The sequence below is a fragment of the Bos taurus genome, chromosome 8 (assembly GCF_002263795.3).
Source record: "Bos taurus isolate L1 Dominette 01449 registration number 42190680 breed Hereford chromosome 8, ARS-UCD2.0, whole genome shotgun sequence".
NCBI classification, from domain to species: domain Eukaryota; kingdom Metazoa; phylum Chordata; class Mammalia; order Artiodactyla; family Bovidae; genus Bos; species Bos taurus.
In genome coordinates this window covers 84,035,566-84,054,086 of record NC_037335.1, presented here as the reverse complement: position 1 = coordinate 84,054,086, position 18,521 = coordinate 84,035,566, and the positions used below count along the sequence as shown (strand labels likewise).

Genomic DNA, 18,521 nt, shown 5'->3' with positions numbered 1-18,521 from the left:
AACTAAAACTCGATGACATCATCAACCTTTATTTAAATTTCCTAGATACTACTTTTAATTCTGAGTGTTCTAGCTATTTATTGATAAATATTTTCACATTTGTTAAGAACATGAAAATATAATCACTATCACAAGTTCAAATCTCAGAGTTAAATGAAGAATTAAAGGAAAATTAAGCTGCTAATTTTAAATTAATCTTCCAAAAGAACCATCAGGGCATATAGAATAATTTTTGGATAAAGTACATCCTTAGTGTGAAAGCCTGAGGTTTAAGAACAAACACTAATAGGAAACATATGGAAAAGATCAGTAACGGGATGAAATCTTGGCCCAGATATGATTTGCCACGTTTTACAGACCAGTGTCTCAAATAACAGATAAGATTTTTATAATACTGCCAAAACATCTCCTGAAACACCATACACTTTTTAAAAGTCTGAAGTCTAACCAAATAAATCTTGCGAGTTATTTGTAAAAACTTAATGGAAAATACTATTTTGAGGAAACAAAAACAAATTTCAATAATTACTTTATCTTATTAGTTTGTACAAGCTTAAAAGAATCTCCCAAAAGAATGAACTCAAAATTCACTGCCAAGAGATACAAGTTAACTCTTTGTTTAAAATACGAAAACATTAGTATAAAAATATAGCATTTAAGTAGTTAATTGTTACTCTTCAGGAGAGACTATTCAGTGAAATTTGTAAATTTCCTAACATCTGCAAAATAAAGGCAAAAATGGTTGGTCAACAGAAGTTCCTAACTCCATCTTATTTAATATTATAAAATTAATTTTTGTACTAGTAAAAATAGACAAATTAGAGATATACCTTCTGAGTAAATTCCATAACAAAGAGAATAATTCTATTTCAAATATTTTATTAGAAGGTATGCTAGTGGATCTATTTGGGAGGAAAGTGAGAAAGCTGATAGAAAAGGTATAATTCTTTTTATGGAAAAGCAATATATCCAATCTGTGTCACAAATGACAATCTATTTCATTTTTAAAATAAACTAGAAGTGAAATGCTGTATATTTCTAATCCTGATTCCCTGTCTTAATAAAGGAAAGCACTGGTGAGAACACAAGGTATCAGATAACCCAAGTCTCAAGACGACTCTGAGTTCCACCTTAAAATGCCAAGACACTGAACTCCATGTTACTGTGAACCTTAATTTGAAGAATTCTTTGGCATGAAAATGAAAATAAAAACAGTAATCAGTACATGCTGTTTCATTTAGTTCTGTTTGCCTTTCATATTAGAGGAAATTCTTGCCATTCCTCAAACCAAAATTAAGGGGGAAAGAAAGAAGTAAGCCACATAAATCTGACCAAGAACACAAGCATTTAAATTAAGAGTCCACAAAGTTTCAGATAATGAAAAGAAATACATAATTTTAATTCAACCCAAGTATTTTCCAAGCAGATTATATTTGCTTAAATTGCTATAGCAATTCAAGGGACAGCCCTGCCTGAACACAACAGTTACTGTGGATTTTTAAGAGACTCAGTTTAAGAATTCAGGAATTTCTGATTCATTCACAGGATTTGCAAATTCATCAGCCCCTGAAAACTAAAGCAAATTCAACAGGTATGATGATAAAATAATTTTCAATTTTTAAAAAAATATTCCTGCTGTTAAAAATAAAGTATATTTGATTTAACATTAAAATAGATTGTAGCCACCATAAATGCATAATTTTGGTAAGCAATATCTGGTAAAAGTTACATTAAATTTGGATTAGCCAAAATATTCAGGGAAAGAAGTAATGAGGAAATTTAATTTTCTAACTTAAGGTTTACCCAATAAATAATCTTTGTTTAGAGTTTTATTTTTTACTTTGAATGAAAGATTTTCAGGTTAATACAGTAATTTCTGTTTCTCTTTCTTTTTCTTTCTCAACTTTGACCAAAAAAGTTGCTGACAAAAAATCAGCAAACACCTTTGAGTCATACATCTGAGCAATGCTAGAGATTCTGGTTGTAAAGAAATGGGTATTTGTATAAATTTCACTGGACATTTTCTCAAAATTTCTCTATTAACCAAATATTACAATGTGTTTGCCTCTTCCTCAAAGAGAAAATGTAAGTACTGTAGCTCTAAAGGATCTAGTTTCTTGGGTTTCAGTTAACTAAGATTCAAATGTATTATGGCTAAAAATAATCTTGAGACTTTCATATTTTTAATAGCAAAAGAGTCTTACTTCTTTAGGCCTTGGGTGTGATACTGATGTATACAACTTTAATTTTACAGACTTAAATTTAAAACTGGTTTGGAAAATTTCTGAATTATATACTAATAGTTGGGTCTCTTATTACACTTTAGCTTCTATGGCATACCAATGAGACAAATATTTAAAATAATTAAATGCTATGAAGCTTTCAAATTACTTTAAACTTTTCAGAACAAAATTCCATCTCAGTTTGATTAGTAATTTAAATTAAAACTTTCTTGATGAAAGTAAGAGTGCTTTTTTCCAGGTAGGAGAAATGTTATGATATAGAAACTTAGCTGTAATATGAAAAATACACATTAACAAATAATTTTAAAAGCCTGGTAACATGTTTCACTTTGCTTTAAACTTTCTGTTTCACATTTGTTATTTTTCTACTAAACAAGGTAATAGAGAAGTGAATACAGTATATTGTGACAGAAATATTTTCTTTTCTATTAGAAAAGAAAACAGCCATGCTCTCTGTGACTATGTTCTTTTAGAGAAATCACTGTGATGAAATAAATTCCTAGAAACAATCAACATTAGTAGTAATAAACATCACCAATGAGATGTAATCTATAATTAATCAATCATTCATTCAGCAAATTTCTGAGCACTTCCACAATGTTCATTGTACTACAGCCTATCAAAAATTAGAAGTTGGGATATGAGATGATTGACAGTGAGTTATAATGTTTCACTATGACTTATCCTATAGGAAACATGGCATAAATTGCTGAACATCAAAGGTAGAAGTAATAACAATATGCTTAACAAATGACTGGTAAACAATTAGCTGAATGAAAAATTTGGATGAAAAGAAACAAGATCACTGTAACAAGTAAAATGATCAGGGGTGAAGTTGAGGAGTTAGAGGAATAGAAAATAATGGCTATATCCATGAAGATGGAGTGGATTTCTGAACAGAAAACTGCAGTAAGTCAAAAGGGAGTGGGACAAAGTTGAGCTATAGAGCCAAGGTCTTCCATGAATGAGGGCTCAACGGATGAGCTCAGATTCAGAAGACAAACTGTCTTCAGGGAAAGACCTTTCTTCTTAGTTGGCCAAAAAGATCAAAAGCAGCTAATACTAAGAATCTCATTTTCAGAAAGGCCCCTATCTTCAGGTCTGGATTCCAAGTCAAAAGTAAAGGCTGAACTAAAAAGTATCATCCAGGTCTCTTCCCCCCCAAATTTCTCGTAACTATTGAATAGTCACAACTTTAATTCTCAAATATAAGGTTACTAATTGATAATTACTGATATTCTTAACACAAGGGTAAAATTCAGAGCTCTGATGAGTAGTGCTGTTTTTGAAGTTTGACTGTATAACAGTCAACCTCTGAGACCCTATACACGGCCTGATCCTGGATAGTTGTTATGTTTCTGCCTCTTTGCTTCTACTTTCATCTCAAATTCATGGAGCAGTACTTTATGTTCTATTATCCATTCCTGCTAATCTCCCTAAATCTTGGCCAAATGATGTCTACAAAGATTTCCCTGTCTCATTCTTGCAGGGTTAAGCCACTGGCTCCCACAGAACTGATATCTCTGCTGCAAGCCATATTTCCCTTTGTCTGAGAATCGGTTCACTGTGTTGTGACTCTCTTGTCCACTAAATTGAATGCTCTTTATAGAAGGAGCCATGTCTTCATGTTTTTTTCAGTCTGTGTTCCCCACCGATCACAGTGCCTCACCCCTAAAATTCAAGACAATCACTGAATAACCAAATCAAACTAAATAAATCACCAGTAATATTTGTAAGCTGCTTTGTTAATAATGTCAACACAATTACCTAGTACATGGTCACTAATTCTAGCAGGTGAAAAAGCACTCTTAATCATACCCACTGGGAGCTCCCCAGTCTGGATCAGCCAGCACTGAACACTGTCCTTTGGGATGAGACCATACTCTTTCACTTCCCCTCCCAGGACTCTTACTTGATGCATGAACACTGCAATGTGAAGATCATGGCTCAACTATATTAATGAACTAGGTGTTCATTCCCAATGTGCAAATTCCTGAGATCACAATTTAGGCCTCAAGGTTTTGGGCCAGATTAGCTGTACAATCTTATTTTGCTATTTCAACAGTTAACCGCAACTTCTCAAACATCTCATCCTTTGTTGCTTTACATGTTTTTTGCTCATTTCTTTTATCTGCAAATTTTCTTCTCTACTTCCCTCCGGAGGAACCCTCATATTCCTTCAAAGTCTAATTTAAATGCCATGTCCTACATGGCAGGAATCTAACTGATTATCAAAAGGAAACTACAAATTTCAAAGTCAAAATTGTTTAAAAAGATCAAATCATTACTGTTTTGGCATTTTCTGTAGGAAGGGACAGGATTAAATACAAGACAATATATTAGAGTAAATGATTATCTATTATAGTTTCTGAGTGAAACAGGAAGCAGGGTCATCATCCAAAACCAATGGTGAGGTTTTAGAGGCTTGTGTAGGAGTAAGGGAAAAGGAATGCACTAATGAGAGGTCACACAGGCAGCACTTGAATGGTCATGACTTTAAAGTGAGCCAGTTGGCACTGATCTATTTTCTCTCATGCTGTCAGCTGCATGAGTCAGGCTATTGGAGGATGGAGAACTGGAGTAACCAGGATTGGACTATGAAGAGTCAAGGGGCCAGCAAATTGAGGGCATGTGCAGTGATGGTCATGATGCACTATGGGATCTAGGTTGGTAGGACCTGAGTATACTGAGAGGTATGAATGAGGAGCAGTGAAAAACAGTTGGATCAAATAATTTTTAGGTCCCACTGAAAGTGAAAATTGTTGCAGCTGGAGTTACTACATGAAGTAAGTTATAAAGACAGGAGATAGCAGTCAGTATGCAAAAGACTTGCAGTACCCTTGACAAGGCCCTTCATGTGGCTGCATAAGGGCATGCTCAGTCACTTCAATTGTGTCTGACTCTTTGTGACTATGGACTGTAGCCCGCCAGGCTCCTCTGTCCACAAGATTCTCCACGCAAGAATACTGGAGTGGGTTGGTATGCCCTTCTTCAGTGGGTCTCCCCAGCCCAGGGATCAAGCCTGCGTGTCTTACATCTCCTGCATTGGCAGGCGGGTTCTTCATTACTAGCAGCACCTGGAAGACTAGAGGAATATTTACATTCTGTACTATTCAGATTCTGACAAGAAAAGAAAACAGACTAAGAAACTAAGTTGTTAGGATCTAGGGCAGCCTTTCTCAAGGAGGGTTCTGTCAGAGAAAATGATTTAAGTAACTATTTTTTCATTTATCCAATGATGAAAAATAATACCATTCTAGATGAACAGGAGATAAGCTGTTTCATTAATTCTCTCTATTAGAATATTAATCTCATGAAATCCTGGATGAGAAGGGTAGAGAAAAATGGCCTTAGAATAAAAGGTATGATTTTTTTAAACTTTTCCTAAATAACATACTTATTCCATCTGGATCACTTTCTAATTTGCAAAGTACTTTAACATGCATACCTCATATGCATTTATGACAATAACAACTACCAAGTGAGATAAGCAGGCAAGTGATTATAGTTCTTATTTTACTGATGAGGCAAGAGGCAGATGTAAGTGACTCGACTGTCATAAGTGATGGGACTGAAATGAAGGTTTTCAGACTCCTCATCCAGTTCACATTCCCCATCATTCACTACAACTTCAAGTTTCAGCACGGCTGTTGTCATTTGTCTCTCTTTCGCAAGCTGAGCACTCCCTCCTTTACAATCCTACCCCACACATACCCTCCTATTCACTGTATTGCACGTCCGATTCTCCACTAGACCTAAACTCCTAGGAACTAAGGAGAGTGTGTTTTTAATACCTGTGTATCTAGAAATTAACTAAAAAAAAAAAAATTAGTGGAAAGAAAAAAGCTAGGAGGGTAATTAGGAAAAATGTATAGAAAAAACAATTAGAAACTAAAACTTTATAGAATGTAAATATTGTGTATATCTAGGATTTGATGCAGTTATTCAAGTAGAGTCAGAGACAAAATAATTGGATTCTGGAAACTATTTCACAGGGAAAATTTGAAGTGACAGTCAGACTTGGACAGAAAACACTAAGAGGAAACATGATACTTATTTTTAATATCTCAAGCTTTCACATAAAATGGAGTGTTCTATGTTTTTCCGAAGAACCGAAAAGAACATCAGCAAACAGGAGTTACAGTGGGCAAATTTTGGTCAGTATTAATAATCTCCTAAGTAACTAAAACATAGGGTCTCTCTTCTCACAGGTAGTGAACATCACTGAAGGGGCCAAATAGTGAGAACATCTAATATCCATATGGAAAAAGCACTCAGCTTTGGGGTAGAAAGATGTCATGCTATCATTGTGAATTCACAGTCTAGTAAGCCAGACAAATCGAGATTCTCTAAAAAGATGATTACTTAGTCTGGTTTAATGCAGCATGAGGCTTTTTAAAAAATATTACCTTAAACATTAATTTTGTTCTGAGCAGCAGCCATTAATTCTGGACATTCTTTTACATATTTCAAATCAGACCTAAATACTGTGCATTTTAGATAATTGTCAATTTATATAAGAGTTATTACATGTTTCACTCACTTTTTCCACTATATATTTCCTTTTGCCTTGTAATAGGACAAAAAAGAAACATGGGCTTTTCAAGTTTAGTATGTGTCCTTTTCTTCTTTCTTGGAGTCAAAGTATATTGTCAATATGAAAGTTATCAATGGGATGAAGATTATGACCAAGAACCAGATGATGTCTACCAAACAGAATTCCAATTTCAACAAAATATAAACTATGAAGCTCCGTTTCATCAGCATACTTTAGGTTGTGCCAGTGAATGCTTCTGTCCACCTAACTTTCCATCATCAATGTACTGTGATAATCGCAAATTGAAGACTATCCCAAATATTCCAGCACACATTCAGCAAGTCTATCTTCAGTTCAATGAAATTGAGGCTGTGACTGCAGATTCATTTATCAATGCCACTCATCTTAAAGAAATCAACCTCAGCCACAACAAAATTAAATCTCAAAAGATTGATCATGGTGTGTTTGCTAAATTGCCAAATCTACTACAGCTTCACCTACAGCATAACAATTTAGAAGACTTTCCGTTTCCTCTTCCTAAGTCTTTGGAAAGGATTTTTCTAGGTTACAATGAAATCTCCAGACTGCAGACAAATGCTGTGAATGGGCTTGTAAACTTGACCATGCTTGATCTCTGTTTTAATAAAATTGATGATTCTGTGTTACAAGAAAAGGTACTTGCCAAAATGGAAAAATTAATGCAGCTCAACCTATGTAATAATAGATTAGAATCAATGCCTCCTGGTTTGCCTTCTTCACTTATGTATCTGTCTTTAGAAAATAATTCAATCTCTTCTATACCAGAAAATTACTTCAACAAACTTCCGAAACTTCACGCTCTAAGAATATCACACAACAAACTACAAGACATCCCATATAATATTTTTAATCTTTCCAACCTTATAGAGCTCAACGTTGGACACAACAAACTGAAGCAAGCATTCTATATTCCAAGGAATTTAGAACACCTATACCTAGAAAATAATGAAATTGAAAGTATGTAAAATTTCATTTTGTGTATGTCTGTGTTTTACTATTTATTTATAATTTTTATTTTATATTGGAGCATAGTTGAATAACAATGTTGTGTTAGGGTCAGGTGTATAGCAAAGGAATTCAGTTATACATATACAAATATCTATTTTTTTCAATTCTTTTCTCATTTAGGTTACTACCAAATATTGAGCAATGTTCCCTGTTCTAGACAGTAGGTCCTTGTTGGTTACCTATTTTATTTATCTATTTATTTATGGCTGTACTGGGTCTTTGCTGCTGCAAATGGGAGCTACTCTCGAGTTGCAGCACACAGGCTTTAGAGTGTGGGTTCAGTAGTTGTGGTGCAGGGGCGTAGTTGACCCACTACACGTGGAATCTTCCCAGACCAGGGATCGAACCTGTGTTCCCAGCACTGGCAGGCAGATTCTTAACCACTGGACCACCAGGGAAGTCCATTATTGTCTTTTAAAGATAGAAAAAATCTTATTTTGTTCTTTTAAAGAACAGATCTTTAAAAACCCATGCTTTACATGGTGCTACAAATTACAAATGGTTGCTTTGAAGCTGGCTAGGGAAATGGCAGAAAATGGGCCCCAGAGAAATTTGTACCTCAAGGTTTATAGTCTTTTCTATTAAATGTTATCACTTTGAACTCTGAGAATATGTACTACAAAGTATATGAAAAAAATATGAAATACTATAGAGTACACAAAGAAATATGAGATCTTGAATAGTAGAACTATACGTGATTTTCACTTTTTTTCTCTTGAGATTGTTTCTGCTAAGAATTTATTACTTAAATAATTTATTTAATAATTAAATAGTTACTTAATAGCCAATGAAGCCATCATTTATTTTGATAATATAAAATTCATTTATAGTTTCATTTTATTCATTTTATTATTTGAGTACTATAAAATAATTAAACGTAACAAATATTTTAATAAAATCCATTACAGTATTATGGATATAATACAGAAGGATTAATTTTTAATTTGTATTTTTCAGATGTCAATGTCACAGTGATGTGTCCATCAGTTGATCCACTACATTACCACCATTTAACACACATTCGCATAGATCAAAATAAGCTGAAAGCGCCAATAAGCTCATACATTTTCCTCTGTTTCCCTCATATACACACTATTTATTATGGTGAACAACAAAGCACTAACGGTCAAACGATACAACTGAAGACCCAAGTTTTCAGGAGATTTCAAGATGATGGTGATAGTGAAGATCATGATGATCATCATGAAGGCCCAGAAGAAGAAGGAACAGAAGAAAACATTGATGCTCACTATTATGGAAGTCAAGAATGGCAAGAAACTATATAGGTATACATTTATAACTTCATAAGATCTTATTATTCAATATAAATTTAGCTAAATATGCATAGTTCATAGTAATATAGATAGAATTGAGTACTTAGTATACTAAGATCAGATTGAATTTAGGTTGTTGATAACATCTTCATCATTATATAGGATTATAATTTACTCAAAATGATACAAATCTTGTAGAAATATAAATTAGAATGACAAGTAGGATCAAAAAACTACACTTAGAACATAAAATTATCATGTTGAGAAAAAAAACAAGTATGCTTATCTGTATTAACAGTATTTTTCTAAAAATGATGAAAGAAGTAGCATTAGAAGCTAACAATTGTAAACCACGCACTTGAAATCACTATGAGTATACTGTTTAAATGCCAAGAGGTCATATTAATGTAACAGGCAGCAACTCATTTAAGGAATAGACTATTTTCTTTGGTCTAATCTCCAGAAAAGCTTTCATACTTTTATTTGGCTATCATCACCATGACAGCCACCCACTCTGGTCCTACCACTTAGAGCACAGAATGAGTTTTGATTTTCAAAAGAGGTTATCCTAACTAAGGATCCAAGGCACAAATTTATGAAATCAACTAGTCTTACTTTTTTGTTGTTTTGTTTTAAATTTGTTTTTCTTTTTAATTGAAGGATAATTGCTTTACAGAATTTTGCAGTTTTCTGTCAAACCTCAACATGAATCAGCCATAGGTATACATATATCCTCTCTCTCCTGAACCCCCTTCCCATCTCCCCCCCCCACCCTACCCCTCCAGGCTGACACAGAGCCCCTGTTTGAGTTTCCTGAATCACACAGCAAATTCCCGTCGGCCATCTATTTTACACATGGTAGTGTAAGTTTCCATGTTACTCTTTCCATACATCTCACTCTCTCCTCCCCTCTCCCCATGTCCATAAATCTATTCTCTATGTCTGTTTCTCCATTGCTGACCTGTGAATAAATTCTTCAGTACCATTTTTCTAGATTCCATATATATGCATTAGAATACAATATTTATCTTTCTCTTTCTGACTTACTTCACTCTGTATAATAGATTCTAGTTTCATTTGCCTGATTAGAACTGACTCAAAGGTGTTCCTTTTTATGGCTGAGTAACATTCCATTGTGTATATGTACCATAACTTCTTTATCCATTCATCTGTCAATGGATATCTAGATTGCTTCTATGTTCTAGCTATTGTAAACAGTGCTGCAGTGAAAAATGGGATACATGTGCCTTTGAAATCAACTCGTCTTACTTTTCTCTCAGAGCACCAAAGCAACAAAAACTTAAACCTTGTATTTGGATGACTGCATGTGTGCATGCTAAGATGCTTCAGCCATGTCTGATTCTTTGCAACCTTATGGATTGTAGCCGGCCAGGCTCCTCTGTCCACGGAGATTCTCCAGGCGAGAATACTGGAGTGGGTTGCCATGCTCTCTTCTATGGGATCTTCCTGACCTAGGGATAGAACCTGCATCTCTTATGTCTCTCACATTGGCAGATGGGTTCTTTACCACTGGCACCACCTGAGATGCCCATTTGGATGCCAGAAAAACAGCAAAATTTGTATTTTAGCAAATTTCAGCTATTATACAACACAATCTTTTCTATGTTCCATTTTAATTGGGATAAACATTTTTTAAATAAATTCACTAGAGAAAGGTTTTAGTTACATAAAAATTTGCTAATAAATAATTGCTCTATTCATAAGATTAAGTTAATGTTAGCACAAGAAAGTATATCAGCATTATTAACACTTCTATTTTCCTAGCACAATATATTAGAAACATATATGTATATCAGCCAATGTTTATGTACATAGTGCTAAAGTTGAATAGAGTTCCTTTGAAATTTGAATAACAGCTTTTGATATCTTCTTTAAAACCTTAATAATCACATATCATTTTGAAGCATTTTAATATGCCTATAATGAAGTATAACTTCTATGATGAACTTTCTTGATTTACCAGGTTAGTATTTTATAGAATTCCTCAGGTAAGGAATAAACACAAATCTGGGACTGCCTATATAGGAAACTCCTAAAAAAAATTTTTTTTAAACAGTATTCAAAAAGACCAGACAATTAGAACAATATTTTAGAAGCAGTTTTCTAGCGATGAGTCTAACTTTCTGGAGATGACAGTTTAAAATGAAGCCTCTCATGCTCGTTTATATCTTTGAGCAGGTTATTAACATTTAGCAGAAACAGACTACCCGTGTGTCCTAGGGGATAGCTCAACAATCCAGAATGAATATGAACAATACTCCATTCATTCACTTAATAAACATTCATCAAGGCATGTAGGGCTTAGCAATGAGAGGTCAAACAGAATAGATATGTGCATCTGTGACACTGTAAGACAACAGCTGTGATGGTAAAGAGTAAATGTTAGTGATGTGGGTAAAGCACATTTTCAAAAGAGGTAAAAAACTTTAAGGACCATCTCCTCCTTTACTGACATTTTAAAAAACAGGGTTACAAATGTAAACATTTATTATGATCTAACATATGGAAAACACTGTGGATGTTTTATGAGATGAGAAAGAGAAGACTATTTAAAATGTAATGAGCGTTGTCAGGAAAATACAAATTATAAAAAACTACAACCAGATAGTTTACATTTACTGGATGGCTGAAATCAAAAAGGCAGACAAACAATAAGCATTAGTGAGGAGACGCAGAAAGTGGAATCCACTCGTGACGAAGTCAAACTGTACAGCTGCTTTGGAAAGCAGTCTGGCAGTCCTTCATTTAGTCACCTATGAACCAACAATTCCATTCCTAGATATAAATCTAAGAAAACTGAACACATGTGGTCACACAAAAATATGTACACAAATGTTCATAGCAGCATTATCCATTTATAGCCAAAAAGTAGAAACCACCCAAATGTCCTTCAGCTGATGAAAGGATAAACAAAATGTGGTATATCCACACAATGGAATATTATTCAGTCAAAAGAAGGAAGGATGTTGATACATGTTATAATATAGATGAACCATGAAAACATTATGCTAGTTAGTGAAAAGTCAGTCACAGAAGAACACGTATTGTATGATTCCATTTATATGAAATGTCTAAAACAGGCAAAACTATAGACACAGAAAGATTATTGGCTACCTGGGGTTGGGGAGCAGGAGAAACAGGGGAACTAGGCAGTGAGGAGGAGAAGGGGACGACAGAGGATGAGATGGCTGGATGGCATCACCGACTCGATGGACATGAGTTTGGGTGAACCCTGGGAGTTGGTGATGGATAGGGAGGCCTGGCATGCTGCAATTTATGGGGTCGCAAAGAGTCGGACACTACTGAGCGACTGAACTGAACTGAACTGAGGCAGTGACTGATAATGGATAGAGAATTTCTTTTTGGGTGATGAAAATATTCTAAAATTGACTGTAGTGATAACTGTACAAGTTTGAAAACACTAAAAGTTACTGAATTGCACCCTTTAAAAAAGTGAGTTGTATGAGATGTGAATTATTTTAATAAAGCTGTTATTTAAAAATGTAACAAAGAAAATAAGATGTAATAATTCATTCTAACAAAAGGAAGAAAGAAAGAAAGAAAATGTGGCAGTAACTGAAAAATGATATGAACACAGATATATTAACTTTGCTTCTGGCCAGGATGTGGTGAAGCAACTGAAGGCTTCAAGGAAGAGGTGGCACTTTGATGTGTGAATAGTAACTGACTGGCAGGAGTGAAGAAAATAAGGTCCCAAGGTGAGATTAACATAAAGATGAGGTAATTAGTTATTTCGCTTCTTGTACAGTTAAAACATCCCAAATTTTGAGAATTCTGGAGCATTTATTTTTATCTCCTCCTAAAGTGACAAAAGAAAATACATTTAAGAACAGGCTTAGCAAAGAAAAAAACTGATGGGAACATGGAATTTTAAATCAGATATACCTTGGTAGAAGCCTGACTTCACTCTTGTAACTAAGCAAGATGACTCTGAGTGAGTTACTTCTTGAAGTCTCTCTTTCTGCATTTCTGTAAGGAAGGTGGTTCTCACAGGGCTGTTAGTGAAGTTGCTCAGTAATGCCCGACTCTTTGCGACCCCATGGATAGTAGCTTGCACCAAGCTCCTCCGTCCATGGGATTTTCAAGGCAAGAGTACTGGAGTGGGTTGCCATTTCCTTCTCCAGGGAATCTTCCCAACCCAGGGATTGAACCCAGGTCTCTCACATTGTAGACAGATGCTTTACCGTCTGAGCCACCAGGGAAGTCCAATACATACCACAGCATTTAACAAAGCACATGCCAGTTACAAGGGTTTCCTGTGGCTCAGCAGTAAAGAATGCCTGCAATGCAGGAGACGAAGGAGATGTGGGTTCGATCCCTGGTAGGGAAGATCTCCTGGAGGAGGAAATGGCAACCTACTCCAGTATTCTTGTCGAGACAATCCTATGGACAGAGGAGGATGGCAGGCTACAGCCTAGGGGGTCACAAAGAGTGACTAAGCACACACACACATGCATGCCAGTTACAGGTATCCTACAAGCAGTAACTATTATTGCAGCATGTCCGGCCCAACCTCCTGCTGGATCTATGTGCCCCGAGCCGTCAGCGGTGCTTCACATGCCTCAGTGGACCCTCTAGAAAGGAGTTTGCATCTTTCAGGTTCCTTCCAAGGTTCTATTGTACAAAAGATTAGTAAACAAGAGAGAATTTACTAAAGGTTTCATTAGGGAGAGAGAAGAGAGATCTAAATTCATATACCCACAACAAACATATTCCAAGTCATTATTTGATGGTTTAGCTTTCCAAAGCACCTCTAGATAGCCTAGAAGGATGAGGAGCAGTTTCCCAGACCCTTCACGAGGCATTTGGCTACCTGGCTCCTCTGGCCAGAGTAAGGTGAAACTCTTCTTGTCTATTAGGTAGAAGAGGTCAAAGAGGCCAACTCTGCTCTCCCTTTAAAGGCAAGTACATATAAACACGTCACAAAATGTCCTCCAGCTGCAGGACCCAGAGGGAGGTAGATGAACAACCATCTTACATTAATCAAAAACACCCAGAGGAACTCATACCCCAAGTAGTTCTCAGTAAAAAGAAAACAAAACAAATAACCACCAATGCTTTCTGCAGAACAGAAGAATAAAGTTCTACCTCCTACCAGAGTTACAGACAAAACTAGGTGATATATCAGGAAAGAAAAAGATGAAAATTCATCAATTTTCTCATTACACTTCAAAATATTAGCTATATTAGCTCTGAGGTTGAACTTTCTGTCTTTGTGCCTACTAATGAATAAATTCAAATGATACCATGAACCCAAGCTTAACAAATACATTAAAAAGGAAATAAAAATAAAGGATATTCAATAAATTTGCTTACAATATACTGGTTGAGAATGTTTAGCATGTGTTTAAGTATAACCTGAAAACTATACATTTTTTACTTTATTCCTCAAGTTGGAACCACTAAACCAAAACGCAGATATATGCATATCATGTAACACACTTAACCAATTCCATGGTATGAAAGCTAAAAAAAATAAACCTGTTTCTTCTGTATACTTTTACTGTAGCAAAGAAGTCCAAGGAAAGCTAGAACTAAAACTCCAATTTCCTGATTCCAAATCCATCTTTTCTAAATCTTGGAAATGAAGAATAACAGCAGCTGGAAACAAAATTAAATCATAACAGCTAAAAATCCAGTTTCTTTTATGTTCCAATTTCCTAAATAAATATAACCTGCTATGCCCAGCAGGTAAATATCACAGCATTTCTGGATATGTCTGTCGTTGCATGTTTAGGTTGCAAACTTATTATACGGAGACTTATGAATACTACTCAGAAAAATTAAAATCACAAATATGATCCATTTTAAACATTAACCCTTATTTATATTGAGTCATAATTCCCTTCCCTTTAAGTTTTAGCCTTCTAGTCCAGAAAGTACTTGGGTTCCCATCTTTATTTCATTTGACCAAGGTATAAGGTATTGTACCTGCTTATTAGGTATATTATATTATTAGGTGTATTATACCTGCTTATTAGGTATAAGCAGGTATTTGATACGGAGATTCAAATCATAGACGTCCCACAAAAAGCCCAGAATGTTGGTTAGAAACAAGTCAGAGGTCTTTCCCACACTGAAGGAGCAACAATTACACAAGGTAAAATTCTGATACACCTTCAAAGACATAAAACCCTACAAGGATACCAAGGATAATGTAGTAGGGTTAACAAAAGAACTCCACAGAGATAACCCTCTTAATTTTGGATAAATGCCTGCTCTTGAGCCTTGACGGCATTCATCTTTTATTACTGTGCAGTGAAAGTTAAATAGCTCTTTTTGGAGTAGAAAACAAACTAAGTTTGAAACATATTTTACACTGGAAATGGGGTAGTAAAGACTTTGACTCCAAAGAGCAGTTTGGGCTTTGTTCAGCTTCTAGGAATTAATCTATATCTTTGTTTAAAATGAGGGTTATACTTAATGGACATGAATTTGAGAAAACTCCAGGAGATAGTGAAGAACAGGGAAGCCTGGTGTACTACAGTTCATGGGGTCACAAAATGACTTAGCGACTGAACAACAATAACAATTCTCTTGATAGTCCCACGGATAGCAAGGAGATAAAACCAGTCAATCCTAAAGGAAATCAACTCTGAATATTCACTGGAAGGACTGATGCTGAAGCTGAAGCTCCAATACTTTGGCCACCTGTTGTGAACAGCCATTGGAAAAGACCATGATGCTGGGAAAGACCGAGGGCAGGAGGAGAAGGCGGCAACAGAGGATGGGATGATTGGATGGTATTACTGACTCAATGGACATGAGTTTGAGCAAACTCTGGGAGACAGTGAAGAACAGGGAAGCCTGGACTGCTGTAGTCCATGGGGGTGCAAAGAGCTGGATAAGACTTAGCAACTGAACAACAACAACAGATTTTAGAATGGGACAGGCCAAACCTAATAGTCTTAGGTTGGCCACGCCAGAAAGACAACCATGTGGTTTAGGATGGGTCATGTAGAATCAGTCAAACTGGGGGCAGAGTTCAACCATGTGGAATACTCAATTGATCATGCCTATGTACTGAAGCCCCAGTAAAAGCTGAACCATGAGGTTCAGTAGCACTTTCCTGGTTGGCAATACCCATGTTCCTTGTCATGCGTCAATGCTGGGAGGGCACTGATGAGAACATCCTGAGAACAATACAAGTTCTGTATGTGGAACCCTCCCAGACTCTGACTACTGCCTCTCTTCGTTTGGGTGATATTTATGTGTGTCTTTTCTCTGTGATAAACCATAACCATGAAATAATGGCTTCCAGTGAGTTCCATGAGTCCTTTAAGCAAATTATCAAATGTAAGGGTGGTTTGGGGAAACTCTCAAACTTGCAGTTGGTATAAGAAATGAAGATGGTCTTTGGAACTGTGCTCTCAAACTTTAGTTTGACTAACTCTGGGAGGGAACATACATATTTTTCGGTGTAACTCTGAATATTTCTAGAATCTTTCTTGTGCAGTCATCTCCCCTTCAATGTGGATATGACCTCTGATCTCAAAATACTACAAAGAGATGGCATATATGATTACAGGTACATGATTGCTACAAAAACTGTACTGCTCATCTTGTTGGAATACTAATCTTCCTTTCTGGCTATGAAGCAGAAATCTGCCATAATATGAGCTGCCCAATGGTGGAGGCCACGTTGCAAATAACTGAGGGTGGCCTTCAATCAACATCAAGCAAGGCTGAGGCTTAGTCCTACATTCTGAATGGAGTTGTGGCCAACAACCACATAGGCTCATACACCTTTACCTTACTTGACCCTTGAAAAGAGAGTACAGCCCTAGCCAACACCTTGATTGCAAATGAGGTATAAACAAAGCCATGGACAGAGGAGCCTGGAGGGCTACAGTCCAAAAGGTTGCAAAGAGTCGGATACATCTGAAGCAACTTGGCACTCATGCACAAGCAAAGCCATATTTGGACTCCTGAGCTACAGAAACTATGGGATAATAAAGGTGTGTTATTTTAGATCACTATACCTGTAATAAATAACCAATAAAATAGGTAACTAGTAGTATTCTTCAGAAATGCAACATTAGAGAGCTATCTCTAAAATGAAAATAGAATCATGCCACTCGCTGGCTTAAAAAAATTTCTCAGTGGTCTCTCACTGAATACAAATGAAAGTCAAACACCACAGCAAGGTATAAAAGACTTTTCCTTAATCTGACCTCTAGTACCCTGTCTGATCTCTTAATATATACCACCCCCCTAACCTCTTCTCTTTCTCCCTCTAAGCTCTAGCCATATACAACTAATTATAAATTATCTTAATGATCTATCCTCCCCCACCTATGTGCTGTTTCCATTCCTAGAGCAATTCTCCCTTGGTCTGCTCCTGCCCTGACTACCCCCTCATTTTCTCTACAGAAGTCAGTTTGGTGCCACCTCAGTGGCTTTACCCTTTCCCAGATCACTGCAGAATATTTTTGTATAGCAGGTCGCTCACTGTGCCTTCTATCGCTTGTTTGCTGCTGTTCTTGCTTACTTACAAACTCTTCCTCCTTGAAGGGAAAAAACAAGTTTTGCTTGTCTGGGTTTATTTTTCTACAGTACTGGCAGAGAAGTGGCACTCAATAAACTTCTACTAAATGAATGAATTTACTCTGCTGACAAAGGTCTGTATAATTAAGGCTATGGTCTTCCCAGTGGTCACATATGGTTGTGAGAGCTGAATAGTAAAGAAGGCAGAGAGACGAAGAATTGATGCCTTCAAAACTGTGGTACTGGAGAAGACTCCTGAGAGTCCCTTGGACAGCAAGGAGATCAAACCAGTCAATCTTACAGGAAATCAACCCTGAATACTCATCAGAAAGACTAATGCTGAAGCTGAAGCTGCAGTATTTTGGTCACCTGATGCAAACAGCCGACTCACTGGAAATATCCCTGATACTGGGAAAGACTGAGGGCAGAAGGAGAAGAGGGCATCAGAGGATGAGATGGCTGGATGGCATCACCGATGCAATGGACATGAACTTGGGCAAACTTTAGAAGATGGTAAGGGATAGGGAGGTCTGGCGTGCTGCAGTCCATGGGGTTGCAGAGAGTCGGACATGACTGGGGACTGAACAATAACAACAAATGAATGAATGCCAATAAAACTATACACATTGGTCAGAACTTTTCAAGGAAAAAAAAGTTATAATCCACAAAATAATTTTATGTAGTACAAAGTACCAAACTGTGTATACCATAATAAACTATGAACCTCTAAGATTCTCTAAATCTATTCAACATCTATTCAGTTCACTTCTCAACATCCCGTTAAACCTGCCACACAACAGAAAACAAATCAATATCTGCTATTTCATTATTGGATTTTTCCAAAGAATTTAAAGTCATAAAATCAACCCCAATCAGAGAATATCACAACTA

The 18,521-nt window shown here is 36.1% G+C and overlaps 2 protein-coding genes across 4 annotated transcripts in view; one reads left to right on the top strand and one right to left on the bottom strand.

The window, feature by feature from the left end:
* The window catches only part of CENPP (centromere protein P), a 235,597-nt gene that overhangs the window by 133,084 nt on the left and 83,992 nt on the right, over positions 1-18,521 (bottom strand).
* Positions 1,360-16,396, top strand: OMD (osteomodulin). Of its 2 annotated transcripts, NM_173947.2 has the most exon segments (4): positions 1,480-1,591; positions 6,823-7,776; positions 8,785-9,113; positions 15,688-16,396. In NM_173947.2, coding segments are annotated over 2 exon segments (1,269 nt in total). In that variant the 5' UTR covers positions 1,480-1,591; positions 6,823-6,836; the 3' UTR covers positions 15,688-16,396.